Here is a 27148-nt window from a genome sequence, read left to right on the forward strand (position 1 = left end):
TTTTCTTTTCGTACTTCAGTGATTGCCACATCAAATAACGTGCAAATGTTTTAAAATTACTAGGTAATGTTTTCCTTATCATCGCCCGAAGGATTTATTGTATATATAGGATAATGTATAAAATAGTTGAGTTTTCAGAGGACGTTGGTTTTGTTAAAAAATTAACTTCGAATCCTGTCCTAGCCCAAACCCTTCCTCGCTCTGTCAAAATGACTCGTGTTTTCTTTGTTTAAATGAACTTGACAAAGATATTTTGAATTACAAATATTTTCTTCGAGTGTTCTTTGTTACCTTGAGCATTTTGCCTCCTTTATTGTCAATCAAAATAACTGATTAAAGCAGAATGTTGTTTAAAGAAATATTGAGTATAGATATCATAGCTGGAAGAAAATTTCTTATTGGTAAAGTTTTGACTCTTATAGTCAGGATAATAGCCACGATTTCGCTCAGTGATCTTTTCGTTGTTTATCAGACAGAAAATTCCCCACAAAGCCACCCCCGCCCCCACCCCCACCCCAACAAAACAGAACCTATATACTAATAAAAATCATTTTCAAGCTGGGATAGAATTGAATAATTTTCTTCAATTTGTCAAAGCAAAAACACATTTAAGCATACATAAGGGCAAATATATATATATATATATATATATATATATATATATATATATATATATATATATTAGGTTATGCTGTTTTGCTGTTTTTGTTCCTCAAGTATACCAACATTATAATTTAATCAACATCGCTGAACTTTGCAAATATTACTAGAGAAAGTTCATATGCGATCTTTTAAGAGGGTTGCAACATTTAACACCACATATAGATATTTATATATTACAAACACTACAATTTAAGTTTTTTTTCTATCCCAGTTAGTGGTTTAACAGTAGCATGGAACGATTGATGATATCTATTGAAAGAGACCACTTAAATCATCATACATTTTGGTTGTTTTTACGAGAACATCATTGCTTATATACCTAATGTCAATACTTCACTCCTGTTTAGGATCACGGAAGCAATAAATGTGACATCTACCACCGACATCCCCAGGTCTTGTGACTCTGGAAGCCATGAATAATTTTAATCATTTATATCGTGCCATAAAGTCATCATCTTTTACGAATCTTATAGAAAGCCCTTTGATGAGGCCGATATTTGCTAACAATATTTTGTATCAAGCGTTCAGAAGTCTTAAATGAGACTTGGGGCCCACAAATTTAGGACAAGCTCTCTTGTGAATTACCTTTTTACGATAACTTCATTTATATGGGTTTTTTTTTTGTTCTTCTTCAAAACCGCCGCAAAAAGTACGATGAATATAAAGAAGAGATAATTTTAATAGTTTGTATTCAAGTTCTTATGATGATCATATTCCGAGTATCTCCTCGCACTAAAACGTAAGAGGAAAGTAATAAAGACGAAACTATATTTGATTTATGTTAATAATACTCCAGTGAAGTCGTAAGTAAATTCTATGCCAGTCACTCAGTGTTGTGTTGACTATCAAGAGTGGGTATAGCCTCAGACCCACCCTTAAGGGAGGCATACATCCAGCAATCATGCTTTATCATGCAACTTTATTTGGGCAACCGTTATTCATATTCATCTTAGCTATTCTAAATATAGAATTAGGTTAACTCTATCCTACAAAGCACACCTTAGCGACTCTAAATATATACTTATGTTAACTCTATCCTACAATGCACATCTGAGAGACTCTAAGTATAGACTTAGGTTAACTCTATCCTACAATGCACATCTTATAGCGATTCTAAATATAGACTTAGGTTACCTCTATCTTACAATGCACATTTTAGCGACTCTAAATATAGACTTAGGTTCACTCTATACTATACAATGCACATCTTAGCCACTCTAAATGTAGACTTCGGTTAACTCTATCCTACAATGCACATCTTATAGCGACTCTAAATATAGACTTAGGTTACCTCTATCTTACAATGCACATTTAGCGACTCTAAATATAGACTTAGGTTCACTCTATACTATACAATGCACATCTTAGCCACTCTAAATGTAGACTTCGGTTAACTCTATCCTACAATGCACATCTTATAGCGACTCTAAATATAGACTTAGGTTACCTCTATCTTACAATGCACATTTTAGCGACTCTAAATATAGACTTAGGTTCAATCTATACTATACAATGCACATCTTAGCCACTCTAAATGTAGACTTAGGTTAACTCTATCCTACAATGCACATCTTATAATGAAAAACACCTTGCAATACTGAATCACCTTCAGTTAAAAACCAACGGATTTGGCCTCCAAATTTTACCATGCTAAAATTTCTTAAAGGTTCCAGACCTACTTCCCGGTTGAGACACGTGGCAAGTTTTTTTTTGGGGGGGGGGGAGGAGAGGAAATCCAGACATTTGATTGCATACAGTACAATTATTGTAAAATGGTTTAACGGGGTGGTCATTAAATGGCTTTGTATAAAATAATAGGCGCAAATGCTGATAACCTTTCGTTTCCAGACAACTGTGTAAAATTAATCGGATGCTATCGTTTCATTGTTTTGGTTGTTACCATGGCATCAACCAAAGACCTTCCTCAGGTCTATTTAGATATCATTACTGTTGCAATGTGATCATTACCCTGCGCAGTCAGTGACGTATTAAACACACTCTTGAACCTCCCCCCCCCCCCCTCCACCACCTGCCCCTCTCGTCGTATCTATAGCTTTGCAGGCACGATCCAGAATAGAAAACGGTTAAGCTCAACTTTGGAGCCCTTGATCTTCGGGAAAGCTAAATACCTTCCTTTATCTTCCTATTGGATAATCCGAAGCTGAGTGCAATCAAGGATGCATCTTTTGAATGAAAGTGTAAGTACATCAAGGAAACGCAAAAAAGAACCCCATGTGTACTTTCCTAATACCGTCTGTGAGACCACAAGCAATTCTATGAAATTAGTTGTCTTCTAATAAGATGCACGCATGTTACAAACATTCGAGATTGATGGTATGAAAATAGACAACCGAAAAATTCGATTTACTTTTAAAGCTCTCTGCATTTCAAAATCAAAGGCGGAAATTGCTTACGTTGCTTGCCACTTATGCAAAACGTTAGAACAAAAAAATACGAAATGTCATTCCCATCATTTGTAAGCGTGTGACGATTATCTTTAATTTTCTTGTGACGAAGGTATACATGAGAAGGTTATACAAGAGCCTAGGGTTATGATGCAAGTTACTCTATATATTTTCCCCCTCTCCTGATATCACCTGAAAGCTACCATCACCTTATAATGTATGATTGGCGGGTAATTTGAAGTGTTCATAAATGACATTGTTAGCTTCTAATAGCATCCAAGATATACCCCCCACATCAGGTTAATAACAACACAAAATGACTTCAAACAACGTAGGATTATTTGAGACTGAAAATTGTGATTAATGACGTATTATAATAACTGACCTTTTCGAAAAAGGGAAAAAGACATACTATTTCTTCGTAAAAAGATTTTTTTTTATTTTCTTTATTTTTGTAACTTTACACCATTATTTGTCCTATAAGGTATAGCCTCAGTAAATATCCCATCTTAATCAGTTTTAATTGACTCGCTTATCCGCCAGAAGAAGTAATAAAAATCACCCTAAGTTATCAAAGCTATATGTCAAAATCAAATCTCTCTCCTCGAGGTGATTGGTTCGATAGCAGTTTTGAAATGCTCAAAGGGAGCACAAACCTAATCACCATCTTTAAATTATATGACAGAATTCTTTGTGAAGTACAACTTCCTCGGTCAGAGCCACGAAAATCTTGTTCCGTTTGAGAGATATCCAAGTTAAACGTTGTGTCTGAAAGCTGTCATTTTTTAAATATGTGATCTCATCATAGTATACCATTAAGACATGAAACATTTTGACTTTTTCTTTCATGTTTTCAAAGTAGATTGCTAGCAATGCTGACACTGCACCAACGACGTCGTTAGAACATGTTAAGAACTATATACAATAGTTTAGATTGGGCATTTGCAAAAACAACCATCTCCGTGATAGGAAGCATTGTAATAAATTAAGAAACACATAGGAAAATATAGGGAAAACATAGAAAAACACAGGGAAAATATAGGGAAAACATAGCAAAACAAAGCACTTGTGGCTCGATGATGTCTGTGTTTTTGGACTTGATCAAATCTTTAGATTGTTTTGTGAATAAACATTAAATAGACTAAGATTTTACTGAGGTGTTTGGGATATTTTTCCGTGACTTGTATTTCTATAACACAGACCAATGATGATGGTAAACCCTGTGACGTCATGATATGGGCGTGGTTTAGGGAGAGATAATTGCACGATTGATTCTCACCAATAATGGAGAGAACTTATTAAAATGACATCAAGGCACTCGAGTTAATCAGGGTGTGTTAAAATACTTAGAAATTAGATAAAGAAAATATTGTGTATTTTTAATTATTTCCAGAGAATGAGTTAAATCATGACAAAAAGTTTCATTATAAACAAGTTTCGAAAAGGTGGACTACAATAAAAAAACAAAAGCGCGCTTGGTGTGTGTTAACCCATTTTTATTATCACTTACCTCTTAAACAAATTAAAACAGAAAAGCAATAAATTGCCCTCTCTTGCTCTCAGAGAGCGGTTCGTCTTTCCTCTTTACATTTTGTCCTCATGACCTTATCATAAAAGAGCAAAGCTACAAGCTCAACTCCCATTACAATACACTTAAGGAGGAAAACTGTAAACAATCATCAACGGATACAAGTTGATACGCCTCTCCCTAATGACTTCATTCAACTAATTTTAAACAGACTCGTCTTCATACGATGTAAAAGATATCGATGACATTTATCAAGAGTACAAAGGAAGGATAAAACAAGTTGATTTATCATGGCAGTCCCTCAGTTTTCACGTCTGATGCTCCGATTGATTGAATGATTGATTGATTATTACTCATAAAGACGTTTCAGATGTACGTCTACGTGGGCCGCAGCAGATGATTAAATCTTCTTCGTGATTCTATCAAGTTTAAAGGTTTCTTGTCGAACTGGTGGTGTAACTGGATAGTATTGTGTCATAAACAGGTCGCGTCTCTCTACCGCTCTCTCATTGATAAACTTCAAGGGCTATGGATTGCTATCATTTTCACAAAACATGATAGGTCAAGCATCTGCTACAAGTGTAACGCCTACAGCGATGGTATATCTTAAGCCCTTTTTCTGCTGGCGTATAAGGATACCACTTCAAAATAAATCGTGGGAATTTTTCAATTCTTGAAAAAATATATTAAAAAATAAAGAATTGCAAAATACTTTTCTTCGTGTGCTCTATTTGATTTAATTTTTACTGTCATAGATTACATCAACGGTTAGGCATATGATGATATCAAATACATGCATGCACTTTTAAAGTCGTGGTCATCTAGACAGTATACGCCAATGGCGCTCTATGTTGATTTTTCCGCATAAAAAGAAGGACTAGGTTTTCATTTTAAAAATGGATAAGGTAGTCCCATGTTTTGCTTCTATTTCGTTTACACTTATATTTACAAATTGCGGACACACCACCAAGTTTTTCAAACCATAGCTTATACTGATCGAACTTTTGGGTCTGAACAAAATCGCTTCGCACGCCAAGTGACGCTATTGCAACCAATTCTTGACGTTTATATAAATGCAAAATGTCGTCTGACCAAACTCACGAGGTCAGATTCTTTGATTTAATTTGCAAGGATCAAGAAAAATATTGTGTGATCTAATTGTCTTCATTTATAGCGAACGATCAACGCCCACCTGTGAAGTATATTCTTTAAGAATTAAGACAGAGAGATTTTATTGCCCTCGCTATAACTCAATAACATTTCCTCGCATCAAAACAGTAATGGCACAAGGCCAATACAGCAATACTTTCCATATATTGTCAATGTACATAATAGTTACTTATACTTATATAGTTACTTATATATAGTGAACTTGTCAAGATTTTGGCTTCTTTTGCAAAGAACTTCTCGCTTATTCTGATAAGCAACTGTTATGATTTACTATTTTTTCAAAGATATTAATTACATTCCGTTCAATGATAATGAGGTATTGTGACGTAACGATATGCAGTGTATCTTCAGTTATAGCTTTTACATTTTAGCTTTGTAATAATATTTTAAAAACGATCAGTTAGCTGTTACATTTAGTGGAAAAGAAAACTATTAATAAAAAACACAAAAATTGTAACATGGAAATTAAGATCTGCCGTGTGTTACGATTGTTACAAGACTCAACTTTATATGACATTGCCTTAAATCCAAAGAAATATAGTAAAAAACAAGAATTATAAGAAAAATTAGGGAAAAATGAAAACATTGACAGATTAGGTGACGTCACAAATGTAATTACAACTTGATGACATTTCCAGTTTTTTTTTGTTTTTTTTAAGGAATATAATCTTTGTCTGCTCCTCCTTCGGTAGGCTTATCTCGAGGTAACTGAGGCTCCAATATCTGTTTGTTTTAATTTCATATATTTTTTATATTATAATTGTGTATATTTTAATCATCTCCTTTTACAAGGGTATGATGAGACACATAAACGGTAGAACAAATTAAACCAGAGATACTTGAAAAATCTAATATTTGTAAAGGAATCACAATTTCATCATTTATTCCTTGCAAAATTCACTACATTTTGCTTTTTGTCCATAAACATTTTAAATTCCATATGCCTTTTTATCTTTCTTTCTCAAATGTTTTTCAATGGGTAATATTTCTCTGAAATATCAATGACGGTCAACACCCTTTTCCTACTTTCTAGCAAGCAATAAAACTAATATGCATAACAATCAATGGAGTTTTGTTTCACGTTGCAGTTTTGATCATTTATGTAAATATTTTTTTTCATTTTTATGAGTCTGTAGAACATCCTTATATAAATATGATATTTGTTTCCCTTTGTTCAGATGCATTGATCAACCGTTCGTCGAACAAAGTGCCATTCCACAATTTACTGTTAATTCAAACAAACAAAAATCTCTCCTTAAAAGTGACATTAAAGATTGCCAGAAAGATGTTACACATTTAAGACTGACGTCACTTTACCCAACACAATGCAAGTTACCTATTTGATTAACGTATTTTACGACAAAGGAGTGTCTGATATTGTCTGAAAATTGTGTCAAAAAATATGTTTTATCAAGCGTCCATAAAACTGTCATAAATGTTTTAAGTACACAGAACGCCGACTCACCAAGGACATTTTATATCACTTGTCAACAATGCTATTGAGTAGTATTATTAGATTTATAATTTCGATTCTTCTTTTCTTACGAAATATTACTCCTAAAATTAAGAGAATTACAGACATGGCCTGAAATATCTTCCCTATTTTGCCATTTTGTTTTGTTTCAGAAAGCTCAGAATTGCCAATTAACCAATTAGTCGTTCCTTTGACGTAAGAGAGTGGCTAGTTAATTCGGTCTGTACTATGAGTCAGGGGACGTAAAAAATGATGCAGTTTTTATGTAAACACATTTTTATGTCACGCTGCTAATTATAAGGAGGACCAAGTTATATGAATTTGATGCAGGTATACATTTACCAGATTCATGAAAAATTCACGTTTCGCTCACTTGGAAGGATGGAAAGAGGCTATAAAAACATGAATGGCCTATACGAACATCAATTGTAAATTACTGGTGCTATTTCAGCCTGCGTTTTTTTTCTCAAATGTTTATAAATAACTTTTATTTTCTTCTCAATGTACTCTCTGCTTTTTTTGGTTTGATTACTTGACGTTGTGTTTTCATAACGTTATTTTAATATGCTCCTTTAAGTTATATTTCCCAATTTTTTTTCTAATTTTTTGGCCAAACAATGTTTTTCGTGGTATTGTTTTAATATTACTTAAAAAGCAAACAAGGATGATATGAGACACGTTAAGAGCAAACTCCTGCATATCTAACAAATCTAAGCTTCCCTCCAAAAAATACGTTTTGTGTTTTTTCGTGATGCTCTATAAAGAAATATTGTAGGATGATGCCAGAGAAATAACGTGCATAGACAGACTCCAGAGATTACACTTCTTTGCACCTATAGTCGTCGTGGTGCTACTAAATTAAGAACATAAAAATAAAAAAGTCACAATGGAGTACCAAAGCAAAAAAAGAAGAGGAAATCTCACAAAAAAAATATATCTTTAACTGACGAGAAAAATACGTCTTTCACAATTTGATAAAACACAGTAAGCAGTATCGTGTTGTGGGTATTTGAAATTGTCTTTGATTGCTGACCAATGTTAAGCATTATCTAGCTTTAAAGAAAATCAGAAACCTAAGAAACGGGGGACATTACACTTTCAACAATCTAAGTGGTCAAATGCCAAAAAAAATATCAACAAAATTATTATAATTATAATAAAAAAAAGTTACACTTTTCACGGCAGAGTAAGGAGGAATGAACATTTTACTGTTATGTCATATATTATATCAATGTATCAAAATTTGAAGGAGAGTATGCACCACAGGAGTTGTTTAAAGCATTTTATGTAAATATGGCAGTTTTAGTAGTTTTAAAATTATTCAAAGTGGAGGTCACGACTCTTTTTTTTTTTACTATGCTAAAAACGGTTTGGGAGGAATCTCCAAGAAATTCGGAAGAAAAAAAAGAACGTTTCGATAATTGTTGCAGAAAAAGTAATGGAAAATTAAAACGTGGCAAAATGTAACCTTTTGCAACTAAGCACTCTTAATCATGTAGACCTGTTTCACATATGAGTAGGATAACCCCCAACCACCCCCCCCCCCATCGCCATAGGTTCCTTTCCAGGCCTCAGCAAGGGTTGCCAAGATAATCAAACAAGTACGTTTGAATAGCGTGAGGTTAAAAGGAAACTGAATAAATCCACGAGAGAACAAGTCTGATTAACATGTACCAATTATTAGCTTTGCTTTCAGAAATAAATTTTAAAAATCTTAATATTCAACATTTGGTCGTTTCTATATACATTTTATAGTTAGCAATTGTCTACTATGCACTCTATTTCATGAATACATAACTACTTCTCTGACACCAAATCCATGTAAAATGGCTCCATTATTGCATATATTAATTGGAGAATACAAAATAAGAACACTTTGCTGTATTTTACCAAGGTTTTAGGAAACAAGGCATTTTTAACCTTTTTTTTTTGTAATTGAAGTGATCTGACATTTACTTAATTAGCTTTAAAATATCTTTGATATCTCCGTGAGAAGTTCGAGCGTCATCTAGTATTCTAGGTATTAAATTTTACATATAAATTGGTTGCGTGATCATCCAACTATTATTAATCGCGAACCATTTCATATTTCAATACGAATATAATGAGTAGAGCATGTACCATTTGGGATCGCGTTTCATGCTTGAAATATTACATATTTGTCTTACGTCAATTATATCTCAGATATTAAAACATGTCTTTTAATTCTTAAACAATTGGATGTTATCCAGGCGTGCTTTCATTTTTCATTGCATCTTTCCCTCTTGCTCTCTCTCTCTCTCTCTATATATATATATATATGTGTGTGTGTATGTATATATATGTATATATCGAATACTGGCAGGGTAATAATTTGAGCTGTATTAGTTCGGTAGACTTCTAACAGGGCTTCTGGATAAAATCATAAACTTTGAATTTAATTTGCAACCAAAATGAAAACGTTGTCTGTTATTACACCGGAGTCTCTTCAAACCGTGTTGTTACAATCTCCCTTGAACAAATTTGTTTATGATTGTCCCAGTTAGTGGTATGGTAACATACTGACTGAAGATAATGGCGTCTCTCCCACCCACCAGCTCCATCGCCCCCCCCCCCCCTCCCTTCTCCCTGTCAAAGAAAGTTGTATTTCTAGTATAGTTGCCTGTTCTCGTGTTTCTCAACATGGGGTTATATTAGCATGGGGAAATTTAGCAAAGATACGGTTCAAGTGCAAGATTACGTACGCGTATCCTCGTTTAACATCTCGAGCTCATGTGTTATCATGCACTCGCGTACTCGTAAATATTACACGGGGAGTTCTGCTTGTACTTGTATTTGCGTCATTGTACTCATGTGTAAGTAATTATAACAAGGGGAGCTCTGCTTGTACTTGTACTCGGGTTATTGTACTCGTGTAATCGTAATTATAACAAGGGGAGTTCTGCTTGTACTTGTACGTGGGTCATTGTACTCGTGTAATAGTAATTATAACACGGGACTTCTTCTTGTATGCTTGTACTCGCGTAATTGCACTCGTGTACTTCGCCATTATAAAACGGGCAGTTGTAGGCCTACTTGTACTCGCGTTTTTTTAATCGTGTACTCGTAATTATAACACGGGGAGTTCTGCTTTTAATTGTACTCGCGTTATCGTACTCGTTTTTTTGGAGTCTGCTATCAAACTAAACGAGACTAATTGCTTTTTGTCTATTTAGGAAGCTGTTCGTCACAGGTATCTTTATCTTATATGTTTATATAATGGCTTTGCTTCCCCTTTCTGTAATCATCAATAACGTGTAACCAAGGCACCCATTTACATGCATGGTTTCCCCTATAACCCGAATATAATCAGAGACGTCGTGCGTATATATTAAAAACTGAACACACCCCATTCACTCGCTATGTTTTAATGTTTTGTTTAATAGTGTTATAAAGCATAGGATTACTATTCTTGTCATTATCTATGATTTCTTTTGTGGAATTGGCCGTTAAACGTACAGATGTACAGTAAGGTCTATGTGGTTAATTACCCCATTATTTTTATTAAGTGGTGGAAAGCTGTTCATTTAAAATTCGATTGCAAATTGGTTTACTTGTATTTAATTAGTTATCGACATAAACCCTCCGGTGCACCTTATCTGCGTTGTCATTATTAATTCCTTCAAGAAATAACGGAAAAAACAGTTTGAAGTTTAAAACCCCACAAGCTGTTGACTTTATCTAAATTTCAGACTCGATAAAAGAGAAATTCCGATACTTTTTGATTTATCACAGAAACTATCCCACGGGAAATTAAAACGTTGGGTCACCCGAAGGAAGGATTTGCTGTTATATAATTCGAAACACTTTTGAGATTTGGTAAGAGGCTAGCTAGATTGGTAAAGAATAAAGGATTTGTTTTCGTTCGAGATGCTTATCAATTTAGCTAAAATATGAAATATTCAATCCGCAACTGCTCTTCCGGTGTAGATGAGTTAATGGTTTGATATGTAAAGAGCATAATCATACAAATTTTCGCTTTATCATGTATAGGCTTTGTAAACAATATGATCCATTCAAGTGATGTTTGTTAGAAGAACTCTTTTCTTTTGAATGACGGTGACATAACAACCATTACCTTATACTGATAGATGAAAATACTACTTAACTAAAATGGCGGCCAAATATTGACTTTTAAGTATTTGGTTATATACAGCATTGGAGTACCCAAGCCTTACTTTCAGTTTTACTCGAGTACATTTTTCTGTACTCGAATTCGTACTCATGGGTGTTTACTCGTATTCGTGCTCAGCAAAAAAAAGTTTAAAAAGATGTTTATACTCGTACTCCACCCGAACCGAATTGTACAGTTGCTTATAATAGCGTTTTCGACTTGAATATATTGCGCATTTATATGCATCTGTGTTATAACATGATAACACGTGTTATGCTAGAGGCAAATTTTATTGCGGCCTGTGTTAAAAAAATATATAAAAATATAAAAATATAAAAAAATATAAAAAATATAAAATATAAAAATATTTTATATTACATAAAAATAAAAAAAATTAAAATAAATAAATAAATAAAAAAAAAATATATATAATACTACTACGATTTACTGTATTGTATCTTTAACATATCTAGCTTTCGCATGCTCCCAAAACATAACACGTGTTAGTGTGTTATAACACCCTGGCATACAAATGCATAATATGCTACACGTTAAGAACAAATATAAGCTCACACCTTTTCGGCTTGGGTGCGTACTCACGGCTTGTTCTCTTACTGGCACGCGTACTCGAAATCGGGTTCTTGTACTCTTACTCGTACTCGAGAAATTGTTCTCACAGTGCAAGTGTCACTAAACCAATATTTCTAAATCATTCTCTATATACATACTTCCGTTATTTAGTTTTCTGTTTAAGTTCACCTTTAATTCCATTCAGTAGGAAAAGTACATCATTGATCGTCGCTTTGAAGTCTGAAAACATGTTTTTCGATCAAAAAGAAATAATTATGTTGACTTACTTTTTGTTATTACTTCAAGGGAACTCAATACGAAAACGTCGTCAAGAGGGACTCTTTTCTAATCGAGTATTTTCAAACTGAATGTTTGCTCTGACAAAGAAGTTATTTCGCGAAACATTCCCCTACAGTATAGGCTTAGATGGCTATATACATATATAAATCTGCTATCAGTGAATTATTCCCACCAGTTTTATTTCACATTAAGGAGTTCCCTATGAGACCCACGGAATGTGGAGATGCAAACAATTCTTAAGTAGATGGGAATACTCAAGGGTCTATAGGCAAATACAAAAAAACAAAACCAAAAACTCATGACGTCAGAGATGATAAAAGGAAAATATATGAAGAGAATAACAAAACCTCTGTAAGCAGTGAGCGATGTATATATCCACGAGCACTCATCTTCAGAAGATGAGCATTGCTTAACCAAAGGATTCCACACCACGTGCCATTAATTTCTGTATACAGTTTTAACCTATATGAATCCTGATCTTCCATTCATTCTTCTAGTTCGGAGGTATAAGCTGATATCATTCAAATGCAACAGGAATTCGCAAAGGGGAGATATGAAAACCAATGGGCTGAATATACTGCCATCCTAGGGGACTGTAATCGTAACAAAATCCATCCGCCACATGTTTGACCAGGACGATCAAGTTTAACTTTTTATTTATATCCCTCTTTTCATGGACATACATAATTTTGAAACTTCATATTTAAAGGAGAGCAAGCTTTTACATTGATAAGACAATGATTTTAAGATGAAACATCATGGGACAATACCATTTATTTCATGCCATTTCATAACTATAGAAAGATCCTTTTTTTTTTCTTTTCTTTTTTACTTGTTTCTTGAAAAGTCTAAATGTTCCATAGGTTCTTCGAGTGTCAGTACGTGTCGTTTCTTAAATGGAATACTGGTGTGCCGGTATCAAGCAATGTATTATTGCTATAAGAACATCATCAATGTGTTGTACTGTGTTCACTTCTTAACGCAATACAAAACTATGTTTGACTAGTTATTTCAATAAGACTTAACAAACTATGTATAAAATCTAGAAAATTATACACAAAACAAAACTAATTAGATGTACCCATATACTTGTACTAAAATATATAGAAAATTCAAGAATCAGGTGAAATATAGTTCAACAACATTTTGATGCATAGATTATATTGTAAAGAGTCAACTTGTGTGTTACTTAAGCATTTACCGCAGACCCAAGTTTGTAGTAGGTTTCCTACAAGTTCCAATTTTTTGAAAGGCAGCAAATTTCCTTCTCGCGTACCAAACATTTTACGCATTTTGTTTATCTTATCATGCCATCGTGTCCAACCGTATAGTTAGCTTCCACCCTCTTACATGATAAAAAAATGTTTTGCATAATATTTTCAAATAAAGTTTTCTAACGCTTTGATCTGCACCAAGCAAATAGCATTTTGTAATATTACACGTAAAGACTTTTGAGTTTGATTTACGAAATGTTTTTTGAAGGTAAACCAAGGTAACCCAAACACACAGATATAAATGATGGGACTATAAAGAAGGAATGTGTTGTAAGGATAACAAACTTGTAATTTTCAACCATGCTTCCTTAATTTACCCGACGAACTTCGAAACTAGACAAAATCCATACGTCATGAAAAGCTTATTTAGTAAAGAAAACTTGAGAACGTCTTAACAGAGAAAGCCTCAACCCAGACACAGACTGATGCGAATTTCCGATTTTCAACTTTCCTTTTTTTTCCCGAAGTTGGTCGTATATCGATTTAAGTCAGATTCTAATTGGATAATGGTTCTTCGGGGATCATATAAAGCTTACTTTATGCTTTCATTTCTTTGCAAATGCAATTTATGGATCCAAGCAGTTTATTCTTCCTATTAACTTTAATAATCAACCATCTGTCTGCAGAATTTCGATAGTAATGTTCTTTGGTGATAATTTTCTCTTGAGCGTGAACACGAACTGAAGTACTGATGCATCTGTAGCAGGGCTTGGTGCAAATTTCGCCTCCATCATTTTGTATTCGTAATTTGAATACCGACTATAGTTCATGGTATCTAGTACACATAATTTTCTGCCGTATAGGAAGACTTTAATATGATACTATAAAAGCATACAACTTATGAAATAAATAATACAAATTAAAACAAATACGTACAAATCAGGCGGTAAATGTGGTTACGTCATACCAAACGGTCTGGTTGAGTTTCTATATTATATATTTTCTCGTTCTGGTAATGCACAAAAGAAATCGGTATTTTGTAGCTGTTTTGGTCTAAAGAAATATTGCATGTCTTATGTTCAAACCCAACTCAACTTACAATAATTAAGTTATCAGCTGAACTGCCACAATACGTGACTTACTTCAATTTAGTGTCAGCACATTTTATGTAAGTTTATCATTTTAGAGTTGTATAAATCGCGCAGTCGCACACACATAACCGTGATACATGCTACACTGGTTTCGCGAATTGAGTATTCATAGGGTCATTACTAGATACATACACTCGTTCATTGTTAAATATGTTCTTCCTTTCTGAGATAAATATAACCGGTTAGGAGGCTACAAAAGTCTAGTCTATAGACTGGTCTGTTTATAGTTTATAGCCTAGTCTACTGTCTACTGGTATAGCCTACTGGTCGGCTTATAGTCTTGTCTATAAACTATTATAATAGTTGGGTGCATGGTCATATATACTTATACACTCACTGAAAGTTCAACTCATCCGAATACAAGCATACAGGTTTTTTTGCAAAGTTAAATTTTAAAGTTATTCATCGTATATGAAGCCGAGAATGGCAAATATATTCAAACTTTTAAAAGTCATTCTTTTTCTCCATTCACAAGCATAATCCTCATTAAGTTAACAGGAATGCTTTCAACAATGCTGCAAGTTCTAATGTTTCCGATTCCAATGAATATTGAATGAGTTGAGTAAGACACGTGAATTTACCATCACAAGTATCGGTTTGTTTAGACGGCGCTACTAATTGTCCTTCAATCATACGAGTTGAGAACTAATTTAAATGAGATGTAAAATTTGTTCAAATTCCGAGTCTTTCTTACACGCTAGTCATAGTGAACAATATAAGGAAATGTCCTATCACATCAGGGTAATTAAAACGTAAACCAAACAAATGTCAATATATATGAGCCTCCAACTGTTTGGATTAAGATGCAGGTTTTTTTGCATATAGCCGTACCAATTTAATCTGCTTTGACGTTTTTGATTGAAGGACAAGCCACATCTTCCAAAGATTATGTTTTTCTTTCAAATTATCATGTTTACATACTTAATAATAAAGCATATGAGAAGTGTCAAGACGTGACTAGGTTTTAACGCAATTTTTTTTCCCGTTTCCTCAAATGTCAGGGTTGACAGTATTGATATAGATATCTGTAAATTAAATGAGTAAACAAAATATTTGTTTTCATCACAGGTAAAAAATTACAAGAAGGAAAACCAAAAAAGGAAGGAACGACAACTTACGATACAAGAGTGCAAAAGGATTGACGTCATAATTATCCTCTCACGTGACCAAGTTAACAACTTTGTTTTTGCGACAGACGTCTCTCTTAAATTGGAAGCTATAGCTACCGAGGGAAAATCGATAAGCAACAAAAAGAGGTTTTGATTTGGTGGCTGCGGACAAAAACAGTTTCGTGGAACAGGTGCGGAAAGGATAAGTCCAACAACAAAATTTACATCACAATGCGAAGTGTCGGAGTGTCCTTCTGTCCCCTTGCGTTGCTGGTTTTTCTACAAGTAGCTTGGGGTCAAGGGTCAATATCTCCCGATGCATCGACACCGACACAATACGGTGTATCGCCTGTATTTAAGGATCTTTTAGACGAAGCCACAGATGTGTTTCAGACAATGCAAGCATTTATGACGACGTTGAGCCAGTTTGATAGAATACGACTGCACGAAGGCAAACGAGAAAACGATATCAGGAGATACGGTGTCAAGCGAAACGATGCCGGTTTCCAGATAACCGGTTGGAGGAAAAAGAGAAGTACCATGGAGGCAGATTTTATCAGTACAATGTTCACAGGCAAACTGGACCACCAGGCTAAGGAAACCTTAAAGTCAATCTATAAATTTGTTGACGGCATGGAGAAGGTAAGGTTCATTATATTTATTGTATGTATTATTATAGCAGATATACAAATTAAAAAAAACTTACCGAATTATTATGTTATATTAACAAAACGATCAGTTTTGTAATAGCATTAGAGATATTAATATTCGAGATTTCTCTCTGTTTTCACTTTCATTCCATGATGTAAAATTATAAACCAAAATGTTAATCTGGATAAGGCCAAGACACAAAAATGTGAGGCCAAGGGAGTCATATTGACTGACCAGGTGATGCTTACAACGTTTCAACCACGTTACCATATCTACTATCAGTTCAGTTCTGTTTATTCCAATAAAAAAAAAATTCATAAATATGAAGTTTAGAAATTAAGGTCATAGATAGCTAAAAGTTTACTATAAACAGAAAAATTAGTCATCATCATTTTGTTCAATTCTTCGGTATAGTTGTGTATTTAATCTCGCACGGTTTTTCGGCTTCTAAGCCACAAGAAATATTTACACAAAAAAGGCATTGTTCCAATTTTCAACCGGCAAAGAATGACTAACATTATTAGCATGCACGTTCCTTTTTTCAATCGAGACATTCAAATTTCTTAACATAATCCATGTGTCATGTGACTTCAGCAACACACACCGTTACATTACTTCAAGGTATATGGATGAACAGTACACAATTAACGCCACCTCAACACAAACACACGTGTCACTTGAGTAGAGAAACACACTCTGTTGTTTTTAAGGTAACGAGTGGATAGCACAAATACAAACGTACCCGTCTTTATCGTAAACAAGGCGTCTTACCAACTTAGAAGGTACTCATCACGACATTTATTTGCATATACCTTTAAAAAATGGTAACTTAATTAATTTCAGTTGAAAAGAAAAAAAGCTGTTTCATCAACATCATCGGTGATTCATTTAAAAACTACCGGTTTACACCCTATAGTCTGTGTGACTTTTCTTTAACTCAAACCTATCATGTTTGTCATCACCTAGTGCACTTACGATATCATAAAATCTGGATATCTGTGATGTTTTAGGACTTTTATTTACTACACCTTTGATAAAATCTCACTATCGCCTCGCGGAGATGGAGTGTTATCTATCAAACCAAAATATTCCATTTTCTAACCTCATCCATTCCTTAGTTAAATCTTTGTCATCACAAAAGTTTACGGCTTTCATTAACTTTATTTTTTTTATCTAGATAAGGTTCCCTTTTTAAAGCATAAAATTTCCAAGTTTTTAAGACCTTCGTAAGTTTTATGAGCAGGTGTTATGAAATAGAATACACCACGTTTGATGCGCCCAACAAAAAAAAATTACAAAAATAAGGTCAAATTGCTTTAGACCATATTATATTGTGCATAAAACTTTAAACTTTGGAAATATTGATACCTAAGCGCAAATTGCCTCTGTCGTTTCTTCAACCACATTCAAGAATCTTCAAATGCAAAGGTTTACCAAGGTCGTTTCATCAAAAACTTTTCTACATCTCTGAAGAGACTTTGCTTTCTGCATCAATATGAAGTCACCTGTCAGGAGGATTCGAACTTTATGAATAATATCACTCTGTACTAAATTCACATTTCTTTTATACATAGTATACGAGCTAAATTTGGTTAAAATAGCAGGGTTGTTCTCAGTAGTTAATTAAACTGTTAAACAACAGTTGAAATCCACAATCTCAACAAGTTAATAATAATTATCAATTATTAAATTGATTTGCTAGTCTCAATAGAAGGAATGACTGAGGTAAATTATATTTAGCTTTTGTTTTGAAGAGAAAGGGAACTTTACAAACTAGTGTACATATGAGGCTGGCTCTTAGTTTCTGATTTAGTACTCTGGTGTCAACTAATCTTGCTATCGATGCAATATTTTACTTGTCATTAAGTTACGTCGGTATAACATATCGAATGAATAATAAACTTTGCAATGAACTAAATATCAATACTTGCTTTTGCTTTGAGGGGGGATGGTGGGGGAGGGATTAGCTTAGCCTCGGATGTGTTCTTTGACTTTCACTATGAGTGAACCGCCATATCGGATACCGCAAGTCGTAATCAGACGTCTGCGCTATTTATTAGTGGTTCTGTTTTTACCGTATGCGCATGTGCGCGAAAACGCATCAACATCGACGATATTTTCTTATTTTCAAAATTTGCAGTTTTCTCTGAATAACTGAAATATTGTCATTTTCGTAATAAAGTGCCATCGTACTGTCTTTAAACAATGAAAGGCGATTCCAATTCCAACTCGCTTACAGAAAGCACGTGGAAAGAGGTCTGAATGGGATCATTTCTTTAAAATAAATCATACAGTTTAAAATTATTTAAGGTAAACAGTGTACAATGGAATGTTTTTTCAAAATGCCATAACTAGTCTCAATAGGGTTTGTTTTTCAAATATTCTGATCATTTATTGGTCGGCATACTACAGTTTTTCAATCCCGGACAAATGATTCAAATTTAACTTATTTACTTTATCTGTAAAAATTAAACGTAACCTAGCAACACCCCTACATACCTAACAAAAGTCTGAACAGATGCCAACGTGTAAAAGGTATACATTCTATATTTAAAAAGAATATGCTGTTTGATTAAATTACGTCTAGTGATATTGTGTTGCCGGAACTTCTAATTCGTCACACTAACGTCAATTATGTATTAATTATGAATGATAACTCTCTTTGAAAATCATCCTCTTTTCCATCCTGTTATTTGTTTTACCTTATTTATATAGTGCTCCTTTCATATATACACTGCTCAAAATCGTTATCCACCTTGTACAAGCCAATTTTTGGTGTTTGTGTACTTTCAACGGATGTAAAGATGTCAACCGGAAAATGTGGGATTGTCTCAGGAGAAATTCGTAAAACCAAGAATAGAAAAACAAACAAAGAAACCGGTTTAGACATTGTTATAAACTTTATCTGAATCGATTTAGAAACTCTCTAAATAGCTACGAAGGTACTAATAATAAAGTGTGAAAATCAATCATCTTTGACGCACCAACATTTCTTCATAATCGATAAAAAATATTGGAGAATAATTCAAGATCCATTTAAAATAGCTAAAGTGATATATATGGAAGACATGGACTCGCAAAAACAGAAGAAAAAGAAGGATGCTCTTTCCACGCAAAGAAAAGGGCGACATTTTTAGGATATGAAGGGTTCAATCAAAAGGTTAATTGGACTCAATTATACCGTAACACCTGTGTGAGAACATAAATGGTACAGAATATAATCTTGCGTAAATTCTAGCAAGTAGGCTTTGAAATAATCGCATCGTCCACGATTCAGAGGGAAAGGGTGACTATTTTTGAGCGCAATTTTGATCCAAAAATATTGGAAGTTTTTGGGAAAATGCTTGAGCCCTTAATGAATGTTTTGGTTTTGACTAAGCTAGTTTACTATAGTCAACTTAAGTGTAAGAGAATGAGTATTTCCAATACAGCCAATACTCATGGCTTTATCAGTTAAAACAATGGTTAAGGTGAGTTTATCAGTTAAAGCTGATGTGTGTTATCAATTCTTAACATGTGTTACATTTTCTATGACCAGTTGCTACTGAGAAGGACTTACAAAACAGAAAGTACTAAACACACAATCCAATTCATAATAATTGACTGGACTAAACAGTCTACTCTAAAGGTTCCGCCGAATAATTTCGTCCACATTTTAACAGAAAGTGGATGACACTTTATTGCTAAACACTTAAAAAATCTGCAATTTGAACAATTGAACAATTCTTTACAATGTTTACTTACTAGTCAAACATAGGGAGAGTTGTTTAGACTCCTAACCAGTCATTATAGTTGAAACAGTCTTCGAGTAATTAATTCATCTGTTAGTAATTTTCTTCTACTGTTGCATCTGCTAACAGGTCTTACATGTGTTACGGTGTTATAACACACTTTAGTACATTACTGATTAATTGCTGTCTCTTATTTTCACAGTACAAACTGATCAAGCAATGCACATTGGATACCCAAACCTCAAGCATAAATGTATTAAAACGATAAGACAATTCCTCTATAATATGTGTATTATCTTCAAACATTCGTGTGACTTGAACTAACCACACGGCTGACACTTTCTTAGGCCGGTGAACCCAAAAGCAAAACTGGTCATTCATGCTTTAACCGCGGCAATGACACTTAAAAGACGTTTGAGGAAACAAAGCGATTACTTGCTTGGTGTTTTATCAAGCAAATTTTGCAGAAAAGTGGCAGGCTATAACCCTTCCCACTCCCCCCCCCCCCCCACATTACGTCCCTGGCAATAACTGCCCATCCCTTTTCTCAAGTGATACAATACCTTAATATATTCTGAGGCTAATTTTCAGAGACTCTTCCAGCTTTGTCAAACTTACACTCATGCTGTCGGACAATTTTTAACAGACCCAACAAATAACGAAAAGAGACTGAGTAATAAACGAAATAGATCTCCGATCAACAACAACATTTAATTAATAACGGCACATTCATTGTCTGTCGAATCAATGCCACCGCAACACCTAACATAGACAGTGGTGTGGGGGCGGGGGGACCACTTTGTCACCACGGTTCAAGTTTCGTAGAAAGTATTCGTGTTCTGTAAAACCCATACAAAAGGTTAATCAACAATCAACTGTCATATAGCTATTAAAATTTAAAAACTATATTTAGATATGCAGTCAGCTAGATAATTCCGATTAGAGAAAACGATATTTATTTGAATATTTCACTAAAAGCATTCAATATATAAAGGTTAATATTTCTTAATGACATTTCCTAGTTCAAAGTACATAAATTCATGCACCATTAATTGTGAGCTCATACAATTTTTTTTCTTTATTTAAGAAATATATCTCTTTATCTGATTTGTTAGATTATTTCGTTTTTTTTTTCAAATATTTTTTTTTTTTAATTCTAGTAGTGAAGATAAGAACTCACCATTAACATGTGGGGAGTATTGATTTTTGGATCAAGTAACAATCTTTAATTGAAGGCTAAAATACGCCAAGACGTTGCTTAGCAAAACAAGACAGGGACAAAATGTTCTCGTCATTATTATCAAGGAAAACAAATTAACACCCTTGTTGTGACGACAGCGGAAAATATTCGAATATTACTTTGCAAATTCTGATAACGGATATAAACATTTTTAAGAACGCATCAAATGACAAAAATAAAGTAGTAATAATATGATAAAAAAACAAGAAGAAACTAAGAATTATTATGACAGTTAAATCATTTCATCCATTAGACTTGATTACTGATTACATATTAAAATTCACCGAATACTTCGTGAACTTTTGACGTTATATTATTTAATAATATTCTCTTCATTAATATAAAGTCCAATTTAAAATTGTATCTCATCTCAGGAAAATATATAGCCTATTGCTCACTTCAACTCCATAATATTTGCAATAATTTCACGACTTTTTAAGGTTTTTAGCTGAAGTGAACAATTTCAGTTTTGCTGATTGGATAGAACTATACACATAACATATAACTTTATGTTAATTGAAAAGATTACAGTGTGGTAACGTACTTACCAAAGCTATCGTAGAATCGTGAAAAAAAGGCATTTCAATCACACACAAAGAGGAGAGGATATAACAATATTAACTTAGTGTATTGTAACAAAAAGCAATTCCTTTTTTTTTTCCGTTTCTGTTTACCAAGATAGAGCTTCAAGAATTTTCTATAAAGCTTTTGGTTATAAAGAGAAGTGGAACTGTTTTACTCGTTTTTTGGTTTGCTTTATATAACCAGGCTGAATATTAAAAGTGAACATATTAAAACTAACAATTTTTTTCTTCTTGTTTGTCAACAGGCAAGGGCTTACTATGAAAATGGCGGCGCTTCTCTCGATTTACCAGCCTCGTATCAAACTGAATCATCAGACAGGTCACGTGACGTGGTGTGATACAACATGTCTTCTCAGTAAAACTACGATAGCGCGCGCGTATATAAAATACGAGCAGAGTGCGGAGAGGTGGCGCTATGATTGACAGCCTTAGCAACCAACACCGATCCAATGAAAAGGGGAAAGGGAGGCTTCTACGTCATTTGTATGAATCAGCTAAAGAGGGGTCAAAGGTTAAATTCTGTTCTATTTGCAGTCGCTTAATACATACTAGCAGATGTATTGTTATTTACGGCGATAATGATTATAGTAAACACCTAACCAAATATGTAATATATATCTGCATATCTGCATGTTAGGTACAGCTCGATATCTCATCATTAATAATACATACTTTGGAAGTACTTTAATGTAGAAACGATTTATCTAAAGAACACTATAGACCCTTATATCGATAGTTAATTGTTTGGAATATATGCGGTTTCAGATGAAATATGAATTTGTTTTCAAATATTAGCTTTATGAACACCAAAGATATAAAAAAAACGTAAAACCTTGAAACACTGTTAAAATGTGTTCTGTTCTTTTGTTTGTATGATATTCACTTCACGAATTAAACAACGAAATTGGTATTCAATGATAATAATAATAATAATAATAATAATAACAAATGCTTATATAAAACGACAAACAGTATACAACGTCGGTTGTAACCAACATCGAAAGGCTAACATCTTTCGTACTTCATCTCTCGGTCATAAATTTGCTGATACAATTGGTTATTGAGAAATATCATTTAGCGCTGTATAGGTCTTAGCAATAAAGGAAAACAGATTCCCTGTTTCTTCTGAAAACACTGGTCTTGTAGAGCGATTCATTCAGATAATAAGAGACCGTACAAGACGCAATTCGCCCTTTGTCAGTTTCTAATATTCTCATGATTTTCCATCTGCACGGGTAAACAAAAACACAGACGTAACGCACTTCTAATACAGTATATTACGAATGACTCTCCGACTCATTGAATATTCATCTTCTTTACATATTCAACATTATGAAAGTATAAATATTCATCTGCTTTGCATATTCAACATTATAAAAGAATCAATTTGCATTTTTCATTTGCTTTAAACTTGTCCAACCATAAGAACGTTGTGTTTGTTATTTTTGTTTTGTTTTCTCTTTGTTGTCTTATTTCACTTCAAAAACTTTGCGAAAGTTAGATCGAAATGTCATCAAAATTGGAAAGTGGAATTGACCTGGTTTACGCAAATCGGTTTTTGATGATTCACCTACAAAACTCATTATCTCTAATCCTGAATAATATTTTTCAATACGAAATAACATTTTCATAAATAGGTCTTGCTATCAGCCAATCTTAAATAGCTTTAAAGAAATGCTTGAGTTCCATATTTATCAACAACCAAAAAGAGAAAATATTTCCGATATCAAATATCCAAGGCATTTTTGTATAACGGAAAATAGTTTCATTAAGAATTAAATGATGTTTCCAGCTCAACAGGAAATTGTCTATTTGAAGAAATTATGCCAAACTTAAGACAATTGTTTTTCTCACAATATCAAGGCCAATGTGGAAAAAAAGTGATGAAACGTATGAGAATATGTTTTATATAGCTAAAAGACATTTTTATGTTGTCCTCGTTAAACATTGTTCGTTTAAATTGTCTGAGTGACGCAAATTTGGACATTCCTCTAGCATGGTTTCAATGTCCTGTTTCAAACGTAGATACTGCTGAATACAACCAAAAGTTTTGACAAGAATCCGAGTAGTCCGGTTGCTTGGTTTGAAATAAAATCCTGACTCATACATCGAAGAACATTTTCAACGATTCCAGCAGTACATATATATATGAATATGAATATGATATGAATTTAAAATGTCTCATAACGTAATGTGAGTTTTCATATATAGATGACGTCATGTCCATAATGTGTCTGCGTAATGTGACGCACTGTAAAACTAAAGAAATCGTTAGAACAGTAACAATACAACTTAATTAACCTTTATTCTTCAACCAACGAGGTGCTCTCTAAGTTAGTTTGAACTAGATTAAACATTTGAGAGTCATTGCATGTACATGTCACATGAACATTGAAATACGAACAGCAAGTATAACCGGCGAGAGAAATATCTGTGGAGTTGTTTTCTTTCCAATTCTCATTTGAACACGTCTTGAAAATGACTTTTGATTATGTGTCTTAGTTCATATTAAAACATGTGACGTTGAAGGTAAATTTAATATGCCACGATAGGAGCTCGTGGATATTCATAATATCTTACGTAGCTGTATAGAAGTTATCAAAGGATCCGTGAATCGCTCTTCTCCGTAACATGTAATTATGAATATATATTTGTAATAATATATATATATAATATATATTTATATATATATGTATATATATATATATATATATATATATAAATGCTGACTATGTCTTAGTTCATATTAAAACATGTGACGTTGAAGGTAAATTTAATATTCCACGATAGGGGCTCGTGGATATTCATATTATCTTACGTAGCTGTATAGAAGTTATCAAAGGATTCGTGAATCGCTCTTCTCCGTAACATGTAATTATGAATATATATTTGTAATAATATATATATATACATATATAATATATATTTATATATATATATATATATATATATATATACATGCTGACTATACTAACAATATTACATTTCATGAATATTCATTTCAGTGTGCATATTAATGAGAGTAAACATGACAATGTTCCATGTTGTATACATGACGTATCCCGTTCACGTAGACCTATTCTATTAAAATGAATACGGTTGTACTTTGTTTTATGATAATCAGAAGCGCCATTTAACATAATCTACTTAAAGAACATTTCAGAAAAATTGATAAAAACATGAATAGATAAATGTCATGTAACCCTGTATTTTATTATTTACACCACCTAAGAAGAGATTTATATTTTGTTTCCAATTTAGACCATCCCTAAAATGTTTCAAATAATTCAATTTCATATTCAGTTATGTATAATTATATTCATTTGATTCATCCTTGAAATAATTAACTTTCTCTCAGTGTATCACGATGAGAAATAAATACAAGAATCTATTTGAAATTGTCATGCGTCAATATTCGATTTGTGTCCAACTATTTAAAAAGAAAGTTTTCAGATCCGCCGCCGATGTTTTGAGTATTGGATTTCTCTATGTTGAATTCGATTTTGTCAAAGCACTGAAACACACATGAGTGCACACTGTACAGCAGGGTTTCCCTAACTTTATCCCCTCCCCACGAACCCCCTGTGGATGTCAGAGTTGTCCACGAACCACCAACTTTTCGAGACACGATCTGAGTCATTATTATACTATAATACGCATAACAGTGCTTCGTAAAAGATGCATGGTACGGTACTACTATGGCAACATATGCGTATGGAACGCGAAAAGATTTTGTCGATAGGTACGACTTTTGTACATTGCTTAAATTATATGATATATCAGATTTTAGTTTAACAGAAAGAACTCTAGTTTTGACTTTCAGAAACGTCTCACGAACACCCTGGGAGGGACTCACGCACCCCCTGGGGGTTCATGCACCCCAGTTAGGGAACCCCTACTGGACATAAACATGCATAGATAATATCTCTCAGTGAGTTATGATGACAAAAAAATACCAGAATCCATTTGATATTAACATGCGTCGTATGTCTTGTGTCCAAGTTGTAAATCAAAAGGAGAAAGGAAAGACTTAAATTACAATTTATTTTGCTAAATTAACTTCCTTCAAGAGTAGACTTTAATTTGGCAATGAAAAAATGAACTTGTGGACAGTTTTAACATCCTTCTATAAAATTGTATAACATTATTAATAAATCCGTACATTTTGAATTCATTTTTAGTGTTATGCTGGTAGCGAGAGAATAATTAGTGAAGTTTCATAATTCATTGTTCTCACAACGGACAAACTTATTATATTATTGAATGAAGCCAATCCCCAACGCTATTAGAGAGTCAACAGTAAATTTTTCAAGCTAGTGTATGTAAAATATGTCAATCTACAATACTGACAGCACAGCAAGCATTATCATAATCTGGCAATATCAAGGGTAAGAATATATGTATCGCCTCAAATTGGAATATATTATACATAACTATATATTGGAAAGCATAATCTTTCTATAACTAACAATGAGAGTGTATTACGAACGTGTTAATATCGTACGGAATACACGCCCTGGTGCTTTGGAATCTGACAACGTACACATTATCACCACTTTAAGAGGCAATCCAAGCCGTATTTATGAAATGAATTTGTAAGCAAGTGGTATGACAGAGATCTAAATAATTTATTAAAGATCAACACACCAGAAAAATTTCCATTTCACGTCTGGTTTCTACCTTTTGGGACTCAATCATCGTGTCAGAGACCTAAGTCCATACCACTCCGCCACAATGATTCCAGTACGCATTAACACTAGTATCATTCATATTTCATACCGTTATTACATAAAACAGTGCTCAGGTGACGAATTTATCACAGTTAAAAGGTATTCATATGAATTTTGACCAATTGTGAATTTTGAATCTATAATGCTTATCACAATTTTGTAACATTCTCGAGAGAAAAAAAACAAAAAAAGCATCCTACTTTAACAAAGAAGAGAAACATAAATATAAGATATGCCAATGAGCCAATCCTCTGGTTATAAGAAGCTAAAACTCTCTTGAATCAAGTGATCAAAATGTTTTCGAAAAAATTCTACAATACTACAAATACAATGAAAATGATTACTGAGAACAAGGTCATGTCAAGGATATACAAGTATTTAGCTATTACAACTTATTTGAAAATGACGAGATGTCAAATTTCACTACCTGATCGAAGCGAGGGTTTGACTTCCTGTGTGTTCCAGTATATTTGAGCCTTGACGGGTCTTTAATACT

The 27148-nt window shown here is 33.5% G+C and overlaps 1 protein-coding gene and 1 long non-coding RNA gene across 2 annotated transcripts in view; one reads left to right on the forward strand and one right to left on the reverse strand.

Moving 5' to 3' along the window:
• LOC139974965 (uncharacterized) overlaps positions 1 to 25313 on the forward strand; it is a 32862-nt gene extending 7549 nt beyond the window's left edge. Inside the window, exons 2-3 of the mRNA XM_071982533.1 lie at positions 15676 to 16358; positions 22168 to 25313. Of these exons, the coding sequence (XP_071838634.1) occupies positions 15948 to 16358; positions 22168 to 22260 (504 nt within the window). The 5' untranslated portion in view covers positions 15676 to 15947 and the 3' untranslated portion in view covers positions 22261 to 25313. The remainder of the gene's footprint in view (positions 1 to 15675; positions 16359 to 22167) is intronic.
• LOC139975399 (uncharacterized) overlaps positions 1 to 27148 on the reverse strand; it is a 69038-nt gene that overhangs the window by 11564 nt on the left and 30326 nt on the right. The gene's annotated exons all lie outside the window — the stretch shown is intronic.

The sequence above is a fragment of the Apostichopus japonicus genome, chromosome 10 (assembly GCF_037975245.1).
Source record: "Apostichopus japonicus isolate 1M-3 chromosome 10, ASM3797524v1, whole genome shotgun sequence".
NCBI classification, from domain to species: Eukaryota; Metazoa; Echinodermata; class Holothuroidea; order Aspidochirotida; family Stichopodidae; genus Apostichopus; species Apostichopus japonicus.